At 37.0% G+C, this 22,681-nt stretch overlaps 1 protein-coding gene across 1 annotated transcript in view; it reads left to right on the top strand.

Annotated features, from left to right (window-relative positions):
* Positions 1-22,681, top strand: part of LAMA3 (laminin subunit alpha 3) — a 157,857-nt gene that overhangs the window by 83,360 nt on the left and 51,816 nt on the right. Inside the window, exons 34-41 of the mRNA XM_063299956.1 lie at positions 1,054-1,137; positions 3,578-3,808; positions 8,793-8,906; positions 11,483-11,592; positions 16,258-16,338; positions 17,524-17,630; positions 20,866-20,916; positions 21,451-21,602. Of these exons, the coding sequence (XP_063156026.1) occupies positions 1,054-1,137; positions 3,578-3,808; positions 8,793-8,906; positions 11,483-11,592; positions 16,258-16,338; positions 17,524-17,630; positions 20,866-20,916; positions 21,451-21,602 (930 nt within the window). The remainder of the gene's footprint in view (positions 1-1,053; positions 1,138-3,577; positions 3,809-8,792; positions 8,907-11,482; positions 11,593-16,257; positions 16,339-17,523; positions 17,631-20,865; positions 20,917-21,450; positions 21,603-22,681) is intronic.

The raw sequence follows: 22,681 nt of genomic DNA on the forward strand, positions 1-22,681 counted from the left end.
ATGGGTAGGAGAGAAACAAAGATAGGGGAATCCCTTGCTCCCTTAAATTGTCTCATACTAAAACTGTACTGACAGGACCACTTGTAAGCCTGTAATAGAAGCAGATTACAGCTTGACTACAGGAACAGTGCAAATAATGCCAGCTTATTTTTCTGCTGACTCCAGGAGTGGAGGAATTATGGTTGTAAGGAAGAGCCCTTGGGGAAAATAAATGAGCTAAAAAAGTGTAGTTAGTTTCTGAGAACAAGGAGATCTATTTCACACTCAAATAAAACTGAGATTTCCACATTTGGACAACTTCTATTTCCACTGAGAGAAATGTGTGGTAAACAAAGAAATGAATGTGTGAGCTGAACGTTTCCTCTTATTCCAAGTTTCTCCAACCTGGTAGCTTCCAGATACATTGATTGGCACCTGCCGTAATTCCCAGCCAGCATGCCATGAGCTCTTTCCAAGTCCATCCCCATCTAAACAAGGCCTTCACACCATTTCTACTTTAGGTCTCCAAACTGATGTGATAATATATTTTATCGCTATGCTTTTTCCCTTATTCTTGTTTGTTGAGATTTATTAATACTGAAAGTTTTTCTAAAGTTAATTCAATACTGAGAAAGAGCAAAAAAAAAAAGTTTCTGATACCACAAAGCCTAACACAATGATTGTTGCATACGTTTCCAAGGACATGTCTCCATTATCATGCAGAAAGCATTATCCTAAGTTGCAGTTATATAGGCACATGGCTTGCTGGGAGAAAGGGAATTGTAAATAATGATGTGAGTGCACAATGAATGCAAAAGTGACACTTATTTACCTCATATACAAGCAATTACATTGTTTCAATATTTTGTTTGACATGACTATCAAACTTTTTGGCCTAACATTTAAGAAGTTTACTTTTTGAACCACGTGATAAATCCACTTGGCAAGAAGAAAGTGGGATATAGGTTTTTAAGTTAGTAACTTGAGAATCATGCTAATAATGTGGGCAGCATGGTAATTTGGTATATAGGTATGGTATTGTACTGACACTGGACTTGAACTACTTTTGCACAGGGACGGGAGATGAAAATATTCTACATAGATCCTAATAATCCTTTGCCAGACAAACAATATTCTGGATCAGTTCAATTAGTTGAGGTAAGAATGATGTTAACTCACTTGGGGTAAGCTATGTCATCAAACCTTTGCCTATTTTTAAGCCCTCTCAGAAAAAGCTAACATGTATGTTCCTGCTCTAAGGATAATTTCCAGGACTGCAGTTCTAGATATTCCATTGTCCACTGGAGAAAAACACCCTCATAAGCATGCATTAATTGTGCAGTAAATATTTATTTCTTTGACACAGTATATAATGACTCTCCACATGTGAGAAGAATCTGTACTGTAATTATACGTTCAAATCCAGAATGGTGTTATATGTGATAAACGAACAGATGGCCTATTATTCAGTAAATAATTGAGGATATTTTCTCAGTGGGAAATCAAACTACAGGGTTGATCCCAAGATTAGTCTTCATGTGCTATAGAAGAAGATAGCAATTTTATAGTTTGAATGCAGCAGAGGAGAACAGCATTTTTAATCAGCATTTGGAAAGAGGTAAAGCATCCCTGGGGTGCAGTTCCTCTTTGGGAATCTGGTGGAGGATTAACAGCTGTGCTACATACTTGCTTGGAATCCTCTTCCACTTGCTTTGCTTCTATTTTGTAAATAATCAGAGATTTTAGAGACACCATATTTACCCAGTGCTATATCAACTATTTAAGAAAATGTGCCTGATGTGTTACCACAGGACTTCTCAAAGCCAGAGCAGCCCTGTGAGAATATTGCCAGAAGCCAAATTGTGAAGATAGTTTGTTTAGTTACTTATGTGGATACATTTCTTCCTTCAAAACACAGATGAGCAGCATCAAGTTATTCTGGCATCAAATAATTCTGTAATATGGTAAACTAATGTGTTATATTATAGTTAAGCAGCTACTTGCACTGGTTGCCTGAGTAGTCAAGCTGGGTCCTTGGCTGATTCATGTTTAGACCTGAAAAGTAAAAATATTTGGCAACATACTCTACCTTCAATTACAGATGTGCTTGAAGATTGTTTGGGGCCATTCCAAACTGATTACATTTTGATGTATAAGGCTGAGTTAAGCATAAGAACTGAAGATAGGAATTGAATCTTGCTCCATAGCTCCTTAGAAACCATCTACCAAATGCCTTTTATTCTAGCATCAGTGGGAGTGAATGGCATTTAATGCCATTTGCTATTCAGAATGAGTAAGAATGGAACCTGTGGAGAACAGAGTATATGCATAGCATCATGCTGTCTAACGTTTTAATATGTTGGAAGTGGAATATTGTACAGTTTTATTTTCCAACAAATTTTTCCTTCATATACCCAACTTATTTGGTTCTCCCTGACCAATATGCTAGACAGCAACCTAATAAGATGTCAAGCATTTTTAAAAAAATCTTTTCTCTTAATGGACATTATCTTCCAAGATGGGAGCTTGATAGATTGATTGGGAGAAGGATTTATTTTTGAGAACTTAGTGATGGGTGAGTTTGTGAGTCGAATATTATCTTAGAGTGGGTGGGTGTTATGTCTTTTAATCTTTTGGAGGCTATATTGGTGGGGGAGGGATATGAGTCCAAGAAAAAGGACAGACAATTGTGGAAAGTGCTAGGGAAGGTGGAGGTATTGTGTGACAGAAGTAGCAGTACCTGTCCCACTCTGAGGCCAGGTTACCAGTCATGATGAGGCAAGGGGGACTCCCAACAATTCCCTTTCTGCTGCTCTTCACCTGGTAAATGCAAGGTATATTTCCTGGGAAATTTGATCTAGGAAAAAATTGTATTGGGCAAGCTGTGCGATGTCATCGGGGCCTCCTAGGTTCTCCTACCAGGTTTCCATGTTCAGGAGCAGAGACTTGAAGGGGCTTGCAGTTGCTGTCATTGCAGTCATGGGCCTGGCCTAGGTGCTCAGGCCTGCATAATAGCAAGGAGTACCTACTTCCAATTGTGAATGATTTATTAACTACAACCCTTTTTGGAAAGAGCCAGTCTGGTTCTTTCAGTCTATCCCACATGCTGGTTACCTCCTGAATAGATTTTTGTTATGTAGGGGAACTGGTCTTCAGTTGTGTCTATCCCAGTGGGAACATGTGCCAGCCATTCTGACAAAACTGGACACCCCCCCCCCAGTTTCTGGAGTAAAAACAAGGTGCTTGTGTTGAGATATATATCTCCAAATGGCTTGCATAAATAAAGAGCTGTTGCTGCTTGGTAACTGTTTTACGAACATTCTCAAAATAGAAATTTTTTGCTCCCAGGTTCTCTATTATTATATGTTGATTGCTAACACTGATCCTACCTACCATATCATTCTTTTAATTATCTCTTGCCTGGCTTTAATCCTTTCTTGATACAATTACTTTGCTAGCACCTTTTCCCCTTAGACTGCCAGTACCTGATCTTCATGCTGTCTTTCTTTGAAAATTGATGTCCCTTTTTTTCCTGCACTATAGGAGATTAATGCAATGTACTCCAGACCCAAATTCCATTTGTATCTTGAATGTGCAGGGGAACTTCAGGCACACCAGCAGCAATAACTTAGTATCTCGAGAGGAGCTGATGTTGGTCCTGTCTAGACTAGATGGATTACAAATCAGAGGTCTTTACTTCACGGAAACTCAGCGGTTAAGCCTGAGTGATGTTGGTCTGGAAGAAGCCACCAATACAGGAAATGGTAATATTGCTTATGCTGTAGAGGCATGTTCCTGCCCTCCTGAATATATGGGTGATTCATGTCAGGTAGGAGATTTTCTTTCTCTTTGTTCTGCATCATCCATGAGACATTGCTCAGGATAACAGTACTGATTTGGCTCTGGCAATGAGAAACTGTTGTTCACAAAGATTTGACTTAAAGGTGCAGCAGGGATGTATTTTGAACCACCTTAGCAGTTCAGTGGAAAATTGTACTGTATCCACATAATCTGCTTGTAAAAAATAATTTATTCAAAGACATTGTGATAAAAAAATGTAGGAATATGTAAAGAAAATAAAATGCAAAGCTAACATAACATAACCCAGTGAATGTAAGGCTGTAACCTAAGGTTTCTTAACCATAGTTTGTTGAAAAAACACAGTTGGCTGAATTCAAAACATTGTATTCTAAAACCAAAGAGCAATAGGATCTGTGAACCCTTCTCTGGTTCTACCTGGCTAAGATGTCGCAATGCCAGACAGTTCTACCAAGTTCTCCTTTTTTTTGCTCTCTACTTTTGTTGATACCAACCAGATAATTTGATTATTTTGCAGTAGCTTTCTTGTTTCTGTGAGTTATTTGTTAAAGGATGACAAATGCATAAGACTTTCCTATTTTTAGAGGCAACTAAAATTTAAGATGCAGTTTTTCAGGTCAGAGTGAAAAAAGCTGCACCACCTTAGCTTCTTTCTTCTTTCAGTGGCCCAGGAGCTATATCAATCTACGCCTCTGGATACCTTGCTTATTTGATATCATTTCACTACTGATTTGGTATCATTGCAACCTTTTGCAAAGCAAACATTTTTAAGATTGACCTGTAACCCTGTCAGTTTTCTTCTCAAGTTACAATACTGGGCTTGTTGAATGTTATTTTGAAAATACCTTCAGTTTTATTTTAAATGATTTTATAGTCTGTGATATGAAATATTCAATCGATTGGCACGTCGAACATGCATTTAAACCCTTACCATTGCTTTTCCTATTCCCCAAGCACACACTATCTGGTCTGTGGGCTCCTCACTTTGTTTTCTCCAGCCTGGTGAAAATGCATAGCCCAAAGGTAGACACAGACACACTCCAGCAAGGAATACACCCACCCAACGCATTTCCTCAGAGTTACTCAGCCTGTGATTTATAGGGCTGTTTCATCGTCTAATACTGTCTCACTGTGTTAGGCAGGGAAAAGGTGATGCTTGCCACACCTTAATTCAGTGATACGTTCAATTTCAGGAATTGCAAAGGCATTGCTCTGTACAGTATTGCACAACCTGACTCATGTGCAAAGTCTAAAGGAGGAGCAGATCCTGGCATACAGATAGAGCCAAAAGCAGAACAATACGAAGTAGCGTAAGGGAAAGTGCTGCTTCATAAAAAGGGCTGTGCAAGGGAGCAGCTCAGCTTCAGGCTCAGCAAAATGAGGGCTGGAGGAGGGAAGCTGTGCAGCTTTGGGTGGCTAGCCTTCTGCATGGGCCTGAGCCTCTGTTTGGGACATGTTTCGCAACAGAGGATAGCATTTCCACAGCTCCCTGGCCGAGGGCAACAGCAACAAGGTCACTGGGATTTTAAACCAAGACAGGTAACCGCTCTTCTCTTTCTCTACTCTTGCCCCACCTGTTTGAATTTTTAAAAATCCTGATATGAACGCATGTTAAGCATGGCCTTAGGGTTAAACCAGTAAAGCAAACTGATATCTTTCTTGATAGCCAGAATCTACACTGGATTCTACCCAGTGTGGGAGGTCAGTAAATGGTTAGTCTGCTCCCTTTGACACTGAAGATTGTAATCCTTGTTCCAAACATACAAAAACCAAAACAGTTTAAAGCCATTTTTCCCCTGTGGGGTTGAAATCTTGACTGCAAATATGTTAAATGGGTGTGGTGCTGCTGCTATACCTAGCAAGTTAAATACTAAGAAATATGTAAAAAAAAATAGCTCCCCAATATGGATATTTTATATGTACAGGATATTTTTCTTTCATACAAAGATGAAAAATAATTTTTATTAACATGGATACTGCTGTTTGTTTAGAACAGTTTTTGCCAATTTCACACCAGAACCACAACCACTCACTTTAAAATGATTAATTCCTACTTAGTTGTCCCTAAGAACTGAGTTGTCTCTAACAATTTCCTTTAATTGATGTCTTTATTGATAATTACTTATTCTAATTTAGCCAAATATCTTTGCAATGACCTCCATCTTAAATGTCCATTCTACTGGCTTTGCCAGCATAATTGCCTAGTATATCCATGCCCAGAGAATTATTAATTTACAAAAGCTTTGTAATGTTATTGTGTCTTGTGAGGCAGTTCATTATCCCAGTATTTACAAATTGGGAATTTGGATTGATGCATATTACTTTGTCCAGTGCTAAATGGTCATTGGGTTAACCCAGAACATGATTAGTTTGGTTTTGCCATAGCACGATGAAGCACCCAACAACTGGATGGTAGTGGATAATGGCTTAATGTGATATGTGAATCTAGTCAATCAGGCCAAGAGGGAAAATGGTGTTTAGACAAATGTCAGATCAATTCCTAATTGCAACTATTAAATGAATCACATTCACTCTCCACTGAACTTAGCATTGATTGATGAATACCAGTGGACATCTGTGGACCTCCAAATTCCACTAAATTGCAGTTTCTAGCATCATTGAGCATATTGGCTGAGGCTGTTGGGATCTGCAGTTAAGAAATGTTTGGATGGCCATAGATTCCCCACTGGTCTATTATATTTATACCCATAGATTCTATTTATTAAACATGTTACCAATAGTTAATGTACCATTAATTTAATGCACCAAGATTAATATATTCTAACCAGTTATTAGTTGAAGTCTCAATATACTAGAAGGATTAATCCTTTTTAACCAAAGAGTTCCACTAATATTCAAACCAATCTTTTAAATTAATAGTTTAAGATTCCCTTTTTGCATAAATTCACTTATGTGAATAGGTACTATATCCGTAAAGAGTTTAGTATATCCTCTTGCTCAACTTAATTCATTAGGTGATTTCCTACATAATGGCTTTGTGAAGATGGAAGTATATATTACATGTCACCATATTAATTAAACTCCAATAGCAACATATTATTGGTGAATTATTTCAGTAGAGGACGGTTTGCAGCAGAGATGTAGAAAGGTGGGGTTCTGAACAACTGTCTTTCCTGCAGCTTTCCCTATGTAATTGTCTCTGACACAGCTTTGTCGCTTTCTTTAATGTCCAGCATGGTTCCAGTTGCCTACAAAATGTGCTTGGAAACTTGCAGGGTAGAATTATTAGCAAGGCAGAGGCTGCAAAGAAAATATGTGCATCTGCTTTGTGTTAGCGATTGTGGCTTGCCTTTCTTCATAGGAGAAAAATCCAATGCGCAAAAACTATGGAGATGATGACAAAGAAATTCTTCTGAATTTTTTCTACCAGTTTTCATTCAATTTATGAAAGGCAATTAGCATTAGAAATGATCTATTATTAGATTATAATATATAAATTATCAGAGACATTTTAATTCATGGAATGTGATGTTTTTGCAGTTATATAGTCATGAGGTGACCAAGATGTGTGTGTGTGAATGACCTATCTTTCACTGGGGCAATCCTCAGTCCAGTGATCTGCAACCTTTGTGGCTTTCAGTTAAATCCCATAATTCAGACAGAGGTCAAAGGCAAGTCTAATGGTACATGACACTAAGATCTTTCTTCCATGTGTTTATGCACAGAGGGAACATGCAACAGCAGCTGCTAAGTTTGTCCAATTACAGATGGCCTTAGTGAAAATTTATTCATTTATTTAATTTTGATATAAATATATATCATTTGAAATAATGATAGATATTGAAGAGGAGATAAGCAAAGACTCAAATGTTTGGCAATGGGTGTGGTTGTGTTTCTTGTATTTTGCTGGTGTTAGCTATGGTATAAAATAGTTCAAAAGGTACCAGCTTATTGGAATTAGACATCATTTTGGAGAAATGTATTCCTATATACATGTTCTGTTCTGCAATGTTTCCATTGATTAATCTAAAAAAGGACAGCTTTTTCCTCTTCAAAGTTTCTAGCCAATGAACATTCTTCCCTGTCTTTGGGATAAGAATATAAATACTGTATATGTTTTGTAATGAAGAACACTTTTGTTTCCTAAACATTGCTTCATATGTCTCCAGTTAGGTATTTTAGCAGAAGTGACATCATCATCATCATCATCATCATTATTATTTCCATCCATCTTTTCTCCACAAGCTCCAAGCAATATACATAGTAGTGCTGCCTCCAATTTTCCCAAAAGTTACCCAACCCTACATAATAATACACTGCTTTCATAGCAATATTTTGGAAATTAATCTGTAAATGTTGGAAAGATATTAATGAATAGTGCACATATTTCTGAAAATATTCTGAATAGCACATGAAATATATGCTATCCAATCATCACTATGGTGATAGAATTCACAAAATATTTCTTGACAGACCTCTGTAATTTAAATATCTACAACTATTTTTCCAGTTTTCAGGTAGTTCATGGACTTTGAAATCAACATTGCTTGTGTTCATTTGTCTTATTATAATGAGCAGAGGTGTAAATAAGCCTCGGCTATGCATACAATCCTTTTATGAGAAAAACCAAAGTAGCCAAGAAGTCTTCCATTGATTATACGTTCTTCATTCTTTCTGAGATTGGCTTCATAGCCTGAGTTGTCCCAGGCTACTGTTTCCTCACCTGGATGAAAAGGAAAATTGTAGAAAGTAGAAGACTTCCTGACTTGTTCACCAACAAGAGAAGAAAGCAGAGTCTGTTTGCATAGCCAAAAGAAGTCTCATTATCTTGGCTTATTAAACCAAGATATTGTAATCTGTCATGGCTTGTCTGTGTTCATCATGCAGTATGTTCTAATATGTCAGTGGTTATGTACTGTAATTCAATTAAATTTCTTCTACTTTCAAATCCCCAAGAGATCTAATTTAAAAGAATGAATTTTCTAATCTTCTCAAACAATTATTCAACTTTTCCTTCCTTCTATATACACCAGGAATGCAGTCCTGGATTCTATCGTGAGAATATGGGTCTATTTACAGGAAGGTGTGTTCCGTGCAATTGTAATGGAAATGCAGAGAGATGCCTGGATGGTTCTGGAATTTGTATTGTAAGTAATTACAACAAATGCTGCTGCAAGTGCTCTTAATTTCTTTTGCTTCAGTCCAACATTCTAACAGATCTCAGCTGTTCAGCTTGCCCTGCAACTTCCTTATTTAAAACAATCTCCAGCAGAGAAGCTCAAACCACAACAGAATATGAAGCTCTGCAAACAGAGAGCAGTTCCTCCATGGAACAAGATAGGCTGCATATCTTTTGCCAAACAGTTAAGCACCTACACAGAACTTTAGTGAACTCACAAACATAGTAATAACTTTGAGATTGCTTGTGCCAGCAAAAATACAAAAGTCTTTGAGGCCCACTAAAAACTGACATATCTATTACAGCAGAAATGTCCACAGAAGCTTGTCAGGTTTGAAACATGAATTATCTTCACTTGCCATGCTTAGCAAGCATTGTGTATTTTTTTCTTTCAACAAGAGTTACCAAGTTCGCATCTGAACACAGTTAACTTTGTTTACAAGCTGAGATATAAACAATCCAGGTGCAGATGCTTCACTCCTCTCTTCATGCATTTTTGTTAATTATAGCTTTCATGGTATATCTGAACAATGAAACTACAGTTTGGGAATAAGCCAGGATGTTCAGGCCACTTTAAACAGTGGTTTCATTTCACCTGTTTGGCTTATTAAGCTGTTGATCATCCATATATGGCCATGAAATGTATTAGTATTTTTCTCCCAAGAGTAAACATTGGATGGTAAGTCTCTTGTAATAGTAGTTCTATCCAAAGAGTAAAAATTGGGTGGGATGCATTTATAAGCACAGGTAAAGGAACTGGGAGGTATAACACTGACCTGCTCATACACCTGATCTCTACACAGCCATGTTGGTTTTTGGCATTATTTCCTTTTGAAATTAGTTAATCAAAGCAATACTTCTATAGGAGCATGACTGGCAAAGATTGGAGCTTAAATAAAATTAAATAAAAGCTCTAATTCAGGGGACAAGGTTTGCATTTTGTGTGTGTGTGTATCATAAACCTGTAGAATATTTCATTACCTTTTTCTCTATAGTACTGTATATTGAAAAATTGTCCTTAGGATCTTTTTTTCTTATATAAATACATTTACTGCCAGATTCATTACACAGTCCTGGCCAATTTCCCTACCCACATTTTTTTTTTTGTGCTCATACTTACTCATTATTCATTGCCCACACAGAGTTCCTTGACATTACACAATACTTCCCTTGACTTTGTTTTTGAGAAACCCTTTTGAGTTTAAGTACAGGAGCTGTTCACCAAATCAACTTGTTCCAGAATAGGTGTGAATCATAAGGCATTTTGATTGAGGAACAGGCCACAACAAGCAAACACAACCAGTAAGATCAAGCAAGAGCTGGATAGTGTACATTGCCCTATGATGAGAGTTCTCTAAAAATTAGCCTTTTCAGCCTCATTCAAATTATCTTTAATGGCCATTACAGCTACCAGACTGGGTGGCACAAATCCAGATAACTCCTAGATGGCAGCCTAGAGTGGTGGTCTAGTAGTCATCTGGTGGTGGTGGTTTTTTGTTTTGTTTTGTTTTTTTGCAGCCCAGATCTGGTAGCCCCAATGGTTATCCATGCTGTGTAAAAAGATAAATATCATATATTTGCAATGAATGTTTACAGCTTGCATTTTATTTGGATAACTAGTTTTCATTGTTTATGAAGTCTTCCTTTCCAGTTAGAAATACTGAATAGGATTTTAAAACAGTTTATAAGGTGTTATTATATGTTCCTCTTAAAAAAAGACTGGTTGGGGAATTCTGGGAATTGAAGTCCACATATCTGAAAGTTGCCAAGGTTGAGAAACATGGAGCTAGACTAAGAGTTGTTTATATAGCTAGAAAACACATGAAGCCAGAAGACATGGAGCCATATATTTTTAAGCACCATAATGTTGCTTGCTGCCCAGTACCTAATACTGGCATATTATGACAGAGGAATGATATTAGTACCAGTAGAGCAGCATTGATAATTGATACCACAGTAGGATTTGATTTCCATGTTGGTGGGGGAGCTTATTTTCATCTTTGCAGTTCTGCTAGGCTGGAATATGTATCAACAGGGTACATAGATCAGTCTGTATAAATGTAAGAATATTTAAACCTTCTGCGACAAATTGATCTCAGTCAAATGCTCTGTCGCTGAGCTATACCCCCACTGCTTTAGGCAGTGAATCTACCCAAATAGAGATGATGATCAAAGTGTCAGACTAATTTGTTTATTAAGAGAAACTGCAAGCTAGGTGAAAGTCAACTTTATTATAACTGCTAAATCACTTCTAACCAAGAGTATCTTAACTGTGAAACATCTGCTATATTAAATTCATAATGTGTTGACCAGCTGTGTAACTGTAAAACTATTCTATCACTCCTGGAACTAAGCAGGAAAAAATTGTCCATACACCTTTGGCCATACGTTAACCGAGTCTCATTTATTTGTTCAGTCTTGCAGTAAGGTAAATATGTGATGGCTTGGAGTGCATCAGCTGTCATTTTCGCCTCTTGGTATTAATAATAAACCTGAAAAATCAGACCACTGCTAACCTTCTGGTTTCTGTATATTTTTAAAAAGAACTGTCAGCATAATACTGCTGGAGAGAAGTGTGAACGATGTAAAGAAGGTTACTTTGGAGATGCCAGTCAAGGACTTTGTAAGGAATGCCGCTGCCCTTACACAAACAGGTACTGTGTTGGGTTGAGAATGGGAAGTAGTGTATTTATTGTGCTTGGCTCAAAGTTGCCCTGATGAAGATATTGTGTCATTATGATTGTGAAAACAACTATTAGATAATTCCATCATTTGCACAATAATGTTATGATTCACATGTCATTTTGATGTCATGGTGGCTTGTTATGGACACTTCTGCTGGCATGGATGGTAAGATGATGTTGGTCACCCATTTTGAACCTCTTCATATAAAATAAAATACACTGATCCCTCTAATAGTGAGCTGAAGTGGGGAATGCCAACAGGGCTACATCCAAAATGGGTCATCTGGAAGCAAAAGGGAGATTTCAGCATGTTTAGAGAAGCATTAAGGTTTGTAGAACCTTCAAATAACAACAATAATAAAAATACCTAAGCAATGATGGGGAAATCAGAAATAGTATAATTAAGAATTGAAATCTTGGATGATGGGAGGTAAATGGGCCTACTAGAACTGGCTGGAAACTTAAACTGGAAAACCTATTAGGAAATATAAATACATTACACTTACTAACATCTCAAATATCTGTGGGTGAGCTACAGAACTATGAGGAGGTCCATGCAATATGCTAGTCTAACCTTCAAAAACTCATTTATCATACAACATATACTTTTTAAAGATAGGGAGCAGCTATCTACAGTCATGTGAAAAAGTAAGTACACCCCATTGATTTTTTCAAACTTTTTTTTGCCATATTTCAACATATAGATATCTGATCTTCATTTCAACAATATTGATAGATGAAAGGTATATAATATAACAAATATCATGCACCATTTACATTTTGTAGTCCAATTTCTATTTTGTTTAAATGTTATGGTATTTTCCAGTTCTGACAATGAACAGAAAGAAGAAGTACATATGAGAGAGAGAGAGACAACATTTATTATATATTGATTAAAAATTGTAGTGGACACTGTGCTATCTTATTCTTCCTGATTAAGACAGCAATACTATCTAAAATATTTTTATTGATGCCCTTCTTGTGTCAGGGAAAAACTAGGGAAGCATATACCATTATATGCTCCTGCAGTCCTGCACTCTCTAACTGGAAGCAAGTAAGCCCTTTGCCATTATTTTTTCTCTGACTATGTCAGGGTCTGCAGAAGAACAGTGTCCAGTCAGTATATTCTAAACTTCAGTTCTTTATTGCTTTTACCATACAGACAGAATCTTGCCAGACTAAAGCCACTCTAACTAACCTAAGGGTAAATAACCTGGGAGACTCCAGGGTGGAGCTACCTTGAACCTCTTAACTTTCCCAGCAACGGTCTCTGGACTGGGAATCCTCTTATCTGCCTGGAACGTGCCCCCTCCTTCCTAGGAATCAGTGACAGCATCGAATTCCACCACAGAATGGACAGCAAAACAGTTGGTTGATCCCTCTTGCTTTGCTATCTTCCTCCTGCATACTACCAGCTAGCAGAAGAAATATCTGCCAATTACAGTGATGCAGCAGAAATGATTCAGGTCTGGAATAAATTGTTAAGAGCCATAATGCCAAAGGATTTAAAATAGTGCCAGCTGGGCTGTCTACTGCTATTACACAATTCTGATAGCCCACCAATGCAGTGCCGTTGCATCCAGCTCTTTAGGGACACAACTACAGAATAATGGCATATTAAGCTGATGGGGACCCAAAAGGGAGGGAATGTGCCCACATCAGCCTGAAAAGACCCATAAGGGCTGCTCTATACACACCCATTTCTGGTCACCTGACTCCATCTCAAACAGGATGGGTGGTGAGATGTACCAAATTTTATATGCCTTGCGGCCATCATCGAATACTGTCAACTTAAGGAGGAAAACAGGGTAATATACAACTAAGGACAATTAAAAGCTGTCACTCATGTAATGAAGACAACTGTCATGGAGACCGTGCAGAAATAACTATTGCCAGGCACATTTGTATCATGGTGAGGTGCAAATGGGGAAAGATCCTAGTCTCATCTTTCTTAAGCACTAATTTTGGCCCAGTCAGTGACTACAAATGGGCAGATGCAGGTATTTAGAGAAGGATTGTAATGAACAAGGAATAGATGCCAAATATGCAAGTCTATTTTGGGGTGGTGGTAGTTTCAGTCTAGAATCTGGGTCTATTTGTTATAATAAGCCTATGTTAGGACTTAATTTTATAATTTTCATGTTTCTTGCATAAAAAATGGCAGGTAACTGTTCCACCAATTTTGGGGGTGTGGGGTTCCACAGGGTATGAAAAAAAAAATCAAGATGGTGGCCACAACGGTGTGATTGAAGCTCCCCGTCTTTTATGTGTGCTTCATGACCACCTTCTTGACTTTTTTTAAACTATACCCTGTGGACACCCTTGTTTGGGTGATTATGTCTGGAAGAGATAGAGATGGGAAGCATTTGTCTATGCAGTTATCATGAATCTAACTCAGATGCAGAAAAGGAGTGATGGGGTGCAGGTTGTTCACCTCAACATAGAAAAGCACAAGTATTATGATGTTCATTTCTAGAATGTGTGGGGCTAGATGAAGATTACAGTAGATGTAAAGCAACAAAATAGGAATTGCTAAAACATTTGGGACTGCATGAAATAAAGACACTCTAAAAGCATTGAAATAAAAAATAAACAATAGCTAAAATGGCCATATGGATTTGCGTGGTATAAAAGCATAGGTCAGGAGAACTTTTCAGTTAGAAAAAGTTGTGATGGCTTTATTCATAACAATAGTATAACAGTACTTAAAACAAATAGCAAATATCTCCAGGTGTTTTCCTGCATCTGTTTTTAAATGATAAATAGTCACATTCTGGTTAAGGCAACGAGCTGGAAAGCAGGAGACTGAGAGTTCTAGTCCCACCTTAGGCATGAAAGCTGACCGGGTGACCTTGGGCCAGTCACTCTCTCAGCCCAACTCACCTCACAGGGTTGTTGTTGTGGGAAAAAGAGGAGGAGGAAGGAGTAATAGGTATGTTCCCCACCTTGAGTTATTTATAAAAATAATAAAGGGGGGATAGCAAATAAATAAATAAAATTCTTTAACATTCAGTACTGTTTTTTCTCTAAAATTATGTATTTCCTATGAAGAAAAAAAAATCATAAAGCAATTTCCACAAATTCTAAACTTAAGTGCATTTGAAAGAAAGAAAGAAAAGAGAAAGAGAGAAAGAAAGAAAGAAAGAAAGAAAGAAAGAGAAAGAAAGAAAGAAAGAAAGAAAGAAAGAAAGAAAGAAAGAAAGAAAGAAAGAAAGAAAGAAAGAAAGCCATTTTAAATAAGTTGTTGATGACCTGGGATAAGATCTCCTGTTAGAGTTTTTAAAAAGCTATTGCAGGGTGACTCATGACCTTAACAAACCTTTACGCTCTAGATGTGCTGGGCATCAACTCCCATAATTACCATAATTGCTAACTATCATCCTAACTGGGAATTGTGGGAATTCAAGTCTGCACTTTTGGAGGATTTTAGCTTGAGCAGTTACAGGATAGCCTGCAAGAAAAGGAGACAGAGAGAACACATTGTTTCTCTTCCCCAGCATCACAGCTCCAGTCCTTTTTAAAAGAAATTTATGATGCAAGAGACTTGGCCTGCAATTTGTCATCTAGTTTGCTCTAAGATACGTTTTATTCAGTTGATATTAATTTAAAATGTATTTAAGGCAAGTTCATTGTTTTTACTCATTTATTTTGCCAGATGCAATGGAAATTTCTTGTATGTCTTCTATTTTGAATATGCATGAGTGCATTAAAAAAGAATAGAAATAAAAAAGTTAATATTGAAACAATTTTCTGAAAGTGTGCCATATTAGTTCATTAAAAAAAACCAAAATAATATTGTGATACCTTAAAGGCTAACCACCTCATTGTTACAAGCACTTGAAAGACTTGGTTTTGTTTGCTGCAATACTGTAAGTAATGAAATAATACCTTCACTTTTTAGGGAAGACCTGTATTTGCTTGATTAGCATAGAGCACCATGTCTTTGCTGCTGAAGCTTTCACCGGTGTCATGCTCTTGATTTCAAAGAGGGGATGGAATTGAGGAAATAACGGAGCTGGCTAACTGATGACTCTCCAGATGTTGTTGAATTCTAGTTTCCAATAGCTCCAGCTAGGTATAGCTGTTGGTGACCAGTGGTGGGAATTGTAATGCAACCATTTCAGGAAAGCCACAAGGTGTCCAATATTGATAGACTGGGGAAGGTTGTAATAACTTTCTTTATTAGATACGTACAGACAACCTTTTGTGCATTGTTCAGTGATCCAGTGAACGTGGAGATTATCCTTTCAACTTATCAAATAGAGATATTTAGATTCCAGAGATACATATGCCAGACTTAACTCCTCAAGGAAGAACAGGAGTGGTTTATTCTTGTTCAGTAATAAAATACGATCCAGTGCCTTTTTTATTCCTTAATTCCTTATTGCAGAATTTGGATTTCTAGAATGTTCTCAGGAATGTAGGACTGCATTCTGATTTTGCAAGAAAAAGATGATAGGCAATGATGTAAAGAGCAAACATAGTTGCAACTTGTCTGTGACTGAAATTATTTGTGTTCTTACAGTTGTGTAACCCTTAAATTGTTTTTCTTTCCCTGTAAGCTGTCTAAATATGCCTTTAGAAGAATAAACTATTTTCAGGCCTTTCATGTTCTTGTATTTTTTTAACTTGTAGTTTCGCTTCTGGCTGTGTGGAAGATAATGGAGAAATTCAATGTTTTTGCAAAGAAGGCTATTCTGGAACGCACTGTGAAAGGTATGTGACTCGTCTCAGTACTGATTTACTATGTACAAAGTTAAAGCAGATCTTCTCAATTGATAGCATGTTGGAAAATATTGTTTTCTAAGCAGGCACCATATTTTCATGCTTGGGCTAGAGTCCAAAGTGCTGCAAGGCTCCTAAACATGTGCATGTGCACACATACCCTCTTTATGTAAATATAAGCTGCTGTCCTTGATTCAGAGTTTCAGAATAATCTGTTCATCCCAGTTAGGACTATTTAATTTCATGTTCTTTTGAATAAACTGCACCAAATGTCCAATTCTCCATTAGAAACCAGATACTATACACATTGATGTTTTTAGATCTGAATAGTTGTGTGAAGTATAGATGCAGCCCACAGAAAGCTAAGTATGCTCAGATTCTTATGATGTCAAATAAGTTAAATATTCTTTTGGACTGAGCTGTCTACAGTATATGGCATGTCAAATTAAAAAATACAATTAAAAATAGAAATAAGCAATATCTATAATATTGAAGCTTCCTAATATTTTACACTAGCCTGTCAATACAAAGACATTCCAATGACATGATCATAAGGCCACCTGAAAACTGAGTGACTAGCAAGAGCAGAGATTTAGAAAGTAGTAACCAAGTAACTTTTGGATTAGATGGATTGACCAATTCAAATCCTTACAGTAAAACGTTTGGAGTACTGATTTCTTCCACCAACTCTCCTTTCCTGCTGACCTGGCTTGCAGAACCTTGTAATTAAGCTCTTTTCTGAAACTTGTAATGTCACTATATTGTACTTTATGGATATATCTTGATATTACATGGAGACACCAAGTGAATTATATATTTAACACCAAGGAGCTATTTGCTTAGTCACTGTATGTAAATTTCTGACCTTTTTCTGTCTCTTAAAAATTAGGAAAGAAATAGGATGTAGTCTAGTTTTTTCCACAGGCTATTTCTTAACAATTATTTGCTTTATTCAGTTCTTTGAATGGTTCATAATGCATCTGTTCCATAAGTTAGCCAAATATTTTATGAATTGTGTTCTGAAATTTTACTTTACTTTGGCTGGTTAGACATCTGTAACACAAATTATTTCACTTTATGGATTTGATGCAGACTTTTAAGCAAGCAGAAACTGTTTCAGCACAAGTTCATATATGTATCTTGTGAGTTTTATTTGTCCATTAATTTATTTTGTAGCTGTGCACCTGGTTATTTTGGGAATCCGCTGAAATATGGAGGATACTGTCAAAAATGTAATTGTCTTGAGAATGGCCAGCTCACAACGTGTGATCGCTTGACTGGGGGTATGTAAAGTGACATAAATGTTTCTGAATAATATCAAACAAAGGAAGCCATAGATCAGTGTTTTTAAGATTTGTGGACTTCAACCCTAGCTGACTGGAGAATTCTGGGAGTTGAAGTCCACAAATCTTAAAGTTGCTAAGGTTGAGAAACAGTGCCATAGATGTTTATTTGAATATAGTCTACTAGGAGGTCTCTTGTGCAGATAAAAGTTATCTTTCCCCATTACTGAGTCAGTATCTAACCTTTTGCCGATTCTTAGCTTATAGCTGTTCATCCATACTACAAATGATAATATAGTATAAGGGTAAGAAAACTATGGCTCTCCAGATGTTGCTGAAGTACAAGTCCCAAGAACCATTGGCTGCTGGAGCTAGGAGCTCTAATTCCACTATATCTGAAAAGCCTGCTTTACAGATTCATGGTTTTAATGAAGTAATTAAGTCTGTTAGTTAATGTTTAAACAGCATGATACAGGTTTATGTGCCATACGTCCTACAACTTTGATTGCTGATTGCATTCAAGTAATCTGGATATCCACATGAATTATGAATTTCTTCTATACAATTTTAATGTTGGCGCTTTCAAAGTTTCAAGGATGATAAGCTTGAACAATAGGCATGGGGAATATAGGGCTCTCCAGATATTGCTGAGCTGCAACTTCTAGCTGCCTCAGCTAACATGGCCAGTAGTAAAAGATGCTGAAGGTTGTAATTTGAATCCCCAAATGTAAAATTGCCTAGCCGCTGTGGGTCTTTTTAACAACGTAACTACCTGCAGAATTAAGCAATTCTAAATGCATTCTATGAGCATGTATAGAATCACTTATAATATCCCCTTCATCCAAAAATTCCAGTTGGAAGGTGACTTCAATAATGTGTTCCTCTCTCTATAGCTTTGTTTAGCCATTTCTAAGTCAGAACAAAGTTTTATATATATATATATATATATATATATATATATATATATATATATATATATTAATGGATTATAATAGAAGAAGAGCAGCCATTTAATAATGTATATCTCAAACACTAATTAAAAAGATATATATTTTATCCAAACATTAAGCTATCAATAATACTCTTATAGTTTCACTTTAAAGTATCCCATGATGTAGGATTTGTGGATCACTTACTTGGTGCTTGCTAATTAACACATACAGTAGTTAGACAGTTTGGTGCTTTGCACTTTGATTTTTGAATTCAATTTGCCGGAATTGCTCTCTTATTTGTATATAGGATCTAGGAGAACCAGAAGTTTGCTACTCTGGTGTATCAGCATGCATTGTATGTACTCTGTACTACTCAGAGGAGAAGTCAGACTTGGAGCCAATATAATGATGCACAAGCATGCACCCTTCAGGTCTGAGTCAAAGGCAACTGTTAGAGATGAACAAGAAAGCAGAAAGCAGGGAGTTGAACCAAGGAGTCCAAGTCATGGACAAGAATATACAAGGGCTAGTAGAACTTGTTCCTCAGGAAGGTTCCCAAACAAGCAGGAATCCTTCCCCAACAGGAGCCAAAGGCCAGCCCAAGGACACATGGCCAGGCCTGAGCCTAAGAAAACTTCACTTGCCAAGGACACATACCAGACTTCTGTTTTGAAACTTGCACATATTTTCCAGTTCTACTACCCAAAATATTTGACATACACATAAAAGAAACCTGTTTTATATTAATAGATTACGATGCTGTCTCAAAGGCCATGTTGTTTTCCCAATTTCCATTTTGTAAACTACTAGGATTGTATAATTGGTACATACATTTCAAACAACGTATTTTAAAGTGCTGTTTTGCTGCTGAAATTAACAGTTGCCAGAACAAGTTCAGTCTTGATGCAGAATCCAATTTAAGTTTTGAGCTGTTTTTTTCCCCAGCCATTTGTTTCTCTACATCAGCAGTAACATCCCCTGTGATCAACAGTACAGTTGCTTTAGCAAGCCCTGATGTCACTGTGGTTTTGCAGTCATGTATTTAGCCTTGGTTTAATTGTGGTCATGCAATAGCTTATTGAAGTCTTTAATTGCGTATCTTTGGATGTTCTCATTCCTATTAGGCAACAACAAGTCATATTTAATGGGCACCCTTCTTTATGTGTCATAAGATAAAAATGGTTAAAAGTGATAGACAACTTCATTGTTCAGCCTGGCTGGGGAATTATGGGAACTGAAGTCCACACATCTTAAAGTTACTGAGGTTGAGAAACACTGGACTACTTATATGTTTAGTAGCAATATTTGCAACATAGCCTCGAGTTTTGTATTTGCTTATCTTGCAGAATTGCTTTAGATACACTTAGCAAATCAGATGGACAGTTGTTCAGCTTGGAGGTTGCAGTTAATGAGATGAGGTGATACTCAAAGAGATGTAAATCTTGTGCTTCGCATATTTTAAGTATTTTAATTCACTGTAGTCATGCTATTGCCTGAATTTTGATTTTCAAGCTGGAATGTGTGCAAAATCATGGAGTACAGAAGGGGAGCCTGTTTGATAGGAAGTCTTTTAAAGACTTGGCAGCCTGTAGTCTTTTGACAGCATGGCTCCTTTAGATGTCAGTACCACTCCTCTTATGATAATGGAATCATACTGGCAGGAGAGACAGACACAGTGTGGACACCTGCATGAACCAGAATTACTGATCAATAGGGGAAGGAGTTGTACAGGAGTAGCTCAAAACACTGCTAAAGGCAATGTCGCCAGAAGCCCTAAATGTGGGTTGTCTTGGTTGGATGTTTTGATTATATTTTACCATTTGTGTATTCTAATGCCACATCTTTTGTTTCTGGGCTCAAAAAGAGTTTAATCAGAGCACAAGTTCAGGAGCCCTTGAATTACCTTGTTTCCCTCCCTGGTTAGAGATTCAGTAAATAATGCTTTGGATTTCTGAAGGGGTTAGGGTTATAGGGTACCATATCATGGTATTTTTGTTCACATTGGCAGAAGCTGTTACTTGAGGAAAAACAATTTGTAAATTTAACTTTGAGGGGGAAAAAATGCACAAGATCCTGTAAACTTCCTCTATAAAGTAATGGTATTATGGTATTGATTCTGGGCAACTTGTGGCCTATTTGTAACCTATCTGCAACGTGCTGAGAGTTATGTGCAGTTTTCAGTGGAGTGCAGAGAGCATCAATTAATAACAGTATCAGCTTTCTGACATTTCAGAATGTCACATTTGTTAAGTGAGTTGCATCCTGTAATTCTAATTTTGCCCCTCTTTTTTTCTAATTTCCAGAATGCATAAGCCAAGAACCAAAAGACATAGATCCAAATGAAGATTGTAATTGTAAGTTATAAACCTTATACATTCTGGAAGCTTGCTTATATAGCATTAATAAAGAACTGTACGTGTTTTGAGAGATTAGAAAGAACAATTGTGGTGTTTTCCTGTGGATAATAAACATATTCAGAAACAAGTTACCTAAGCTCTCAATAGTGAGAGGGAATTTCTCTTTTAATGGTGAGGATAATGAGAGTTGTAATCTAACACATCTGGAGTTGCAGCAGGTTAGGAAAGGTTGAAACTACATACAGTAAGAGACATACAAAGAGTGGCTTGAAGGATTTGGTTACCATCTTACATGTATTTGGCTTTATTGTCTGTTATAACAGTGAAGCAGTGCAGACAAGCAATACAGTTGTATACCAAACGTGGTTTTATCATACCATTTCAAAAATTTTGTTATTTGTTATAGTAACAGATTACATTTTCTGGAAATATCTTTTTGTCCTATTATTGTTTTGAGTGGATCCGTCCTTTCTTTGAATATACTAAAAATTAACATTTTAAACTGTTCCATGCATGCTATTTTTCATTTAGCTTGTGGGAGTTGTGTAATCACATTGCTGGAGGATTTGAGTACAATGGGAAGTGAGCTCCGAGTGATTGAATTTCAAATGCAAAATGTCAACACTAGTGCCCAAGTGCTGGGACAGATGAAGAACCTGGAAGATCGTAGCAAGCAACTGGAGGTAACTTGAAAAACCTGGCTTTCCATGGGACTGGGTACACTTTCCAGGGGCTTGAGTACACTTTTGAAATGTGCTTTAGAAGCAGCTCAGTAAGAGAAATGTCATATTAAATGGTCTTATGGGGCTGGAATATGTTTTTGAATTTTGATGAGACCCATGCGATTGCTCTTTCTGATGCCACTTCAGGAGAAAGATCCTAGCAGCCAATTCAGATTAGACTATTGGAATGTATTATTCATGGATTTATCTCTGAAGCCTTCTTTAAAATTTAACTCAGCCCAACTCCTGCTCAGCTCCTGCTGACTTCATGGAGATGTATTCTTGGCAGCAGTACAGAAGTGGTTTGCCATTGCCTTCTTCTGGTTAGTTATGCAAAAGTATAGTGCTAAAATTACCACCTGGGATATCTTGTGAGACCTTAAATAGTCATACTAGTTACAAATTCATTTCCAAGCACAATTCAAAATGGCCATGCACGATTGGGACTGAAGTCCTTGATCTTCTGTATCCTTTCCTGTATGAACATCTTCTGGAAGCACTTTTATGGTACCCATGTATTCTAAAGATAGGCTGGGGAAAGAGGATCTTTTGATTGCAGCCCCTTATTTTTAGAATATCCTCCTCAGGGAGAGTCATCTAGAACCTATTCTTTTGTATGTTTTGCATTTAGCAAAGAAGGACCTTTCTAAATGTTTGAAGCTTTCTAAATAAGTTTCAATTAGAAATGTTTGATTCTGCTCCTGCTATGCTCCTATTGTTTCTGTTTTTTTCTGCTAGTTTTAAATATGTTTATTTGACATTGTTGTAATTTAAATGTTAAATATAACCTATGAGCTTCCTTGAAAATAGAAATACTATAAATATAAACAGTGAATTCCTTAACGCTTCCCCTCCTGTTCCTCCTTGCTGTCAGAGGCAATGCCTTTCAGGTCTCAGGCATCCAGGTAACGTGCTTTCTGTTAAATTCTATCCAATGGCTCAGTCATCTCTTCCTCTACTAATGACAGTAGAGCTGATTTGTGAAGTCTGACTCCAGGGCTTTTCTGTCCAATACATTTTTCCTAATTCCATATTGTATT

The sequence above is a fragment of the Candoia aspera genome, chromosome 3, assembly GCF_035149785.1.
Source record: "Candoia aspera isolate rCanAsp1 chromosome 3, rCanAsp1.hap2, whole genome shotgun sequence".
NCBI classification, from domain to species: Eukaryota; Metazoa; Chordata; class Lepidosauria; order Squamata; family Boidae; genus Candoia; species Candoia aspera.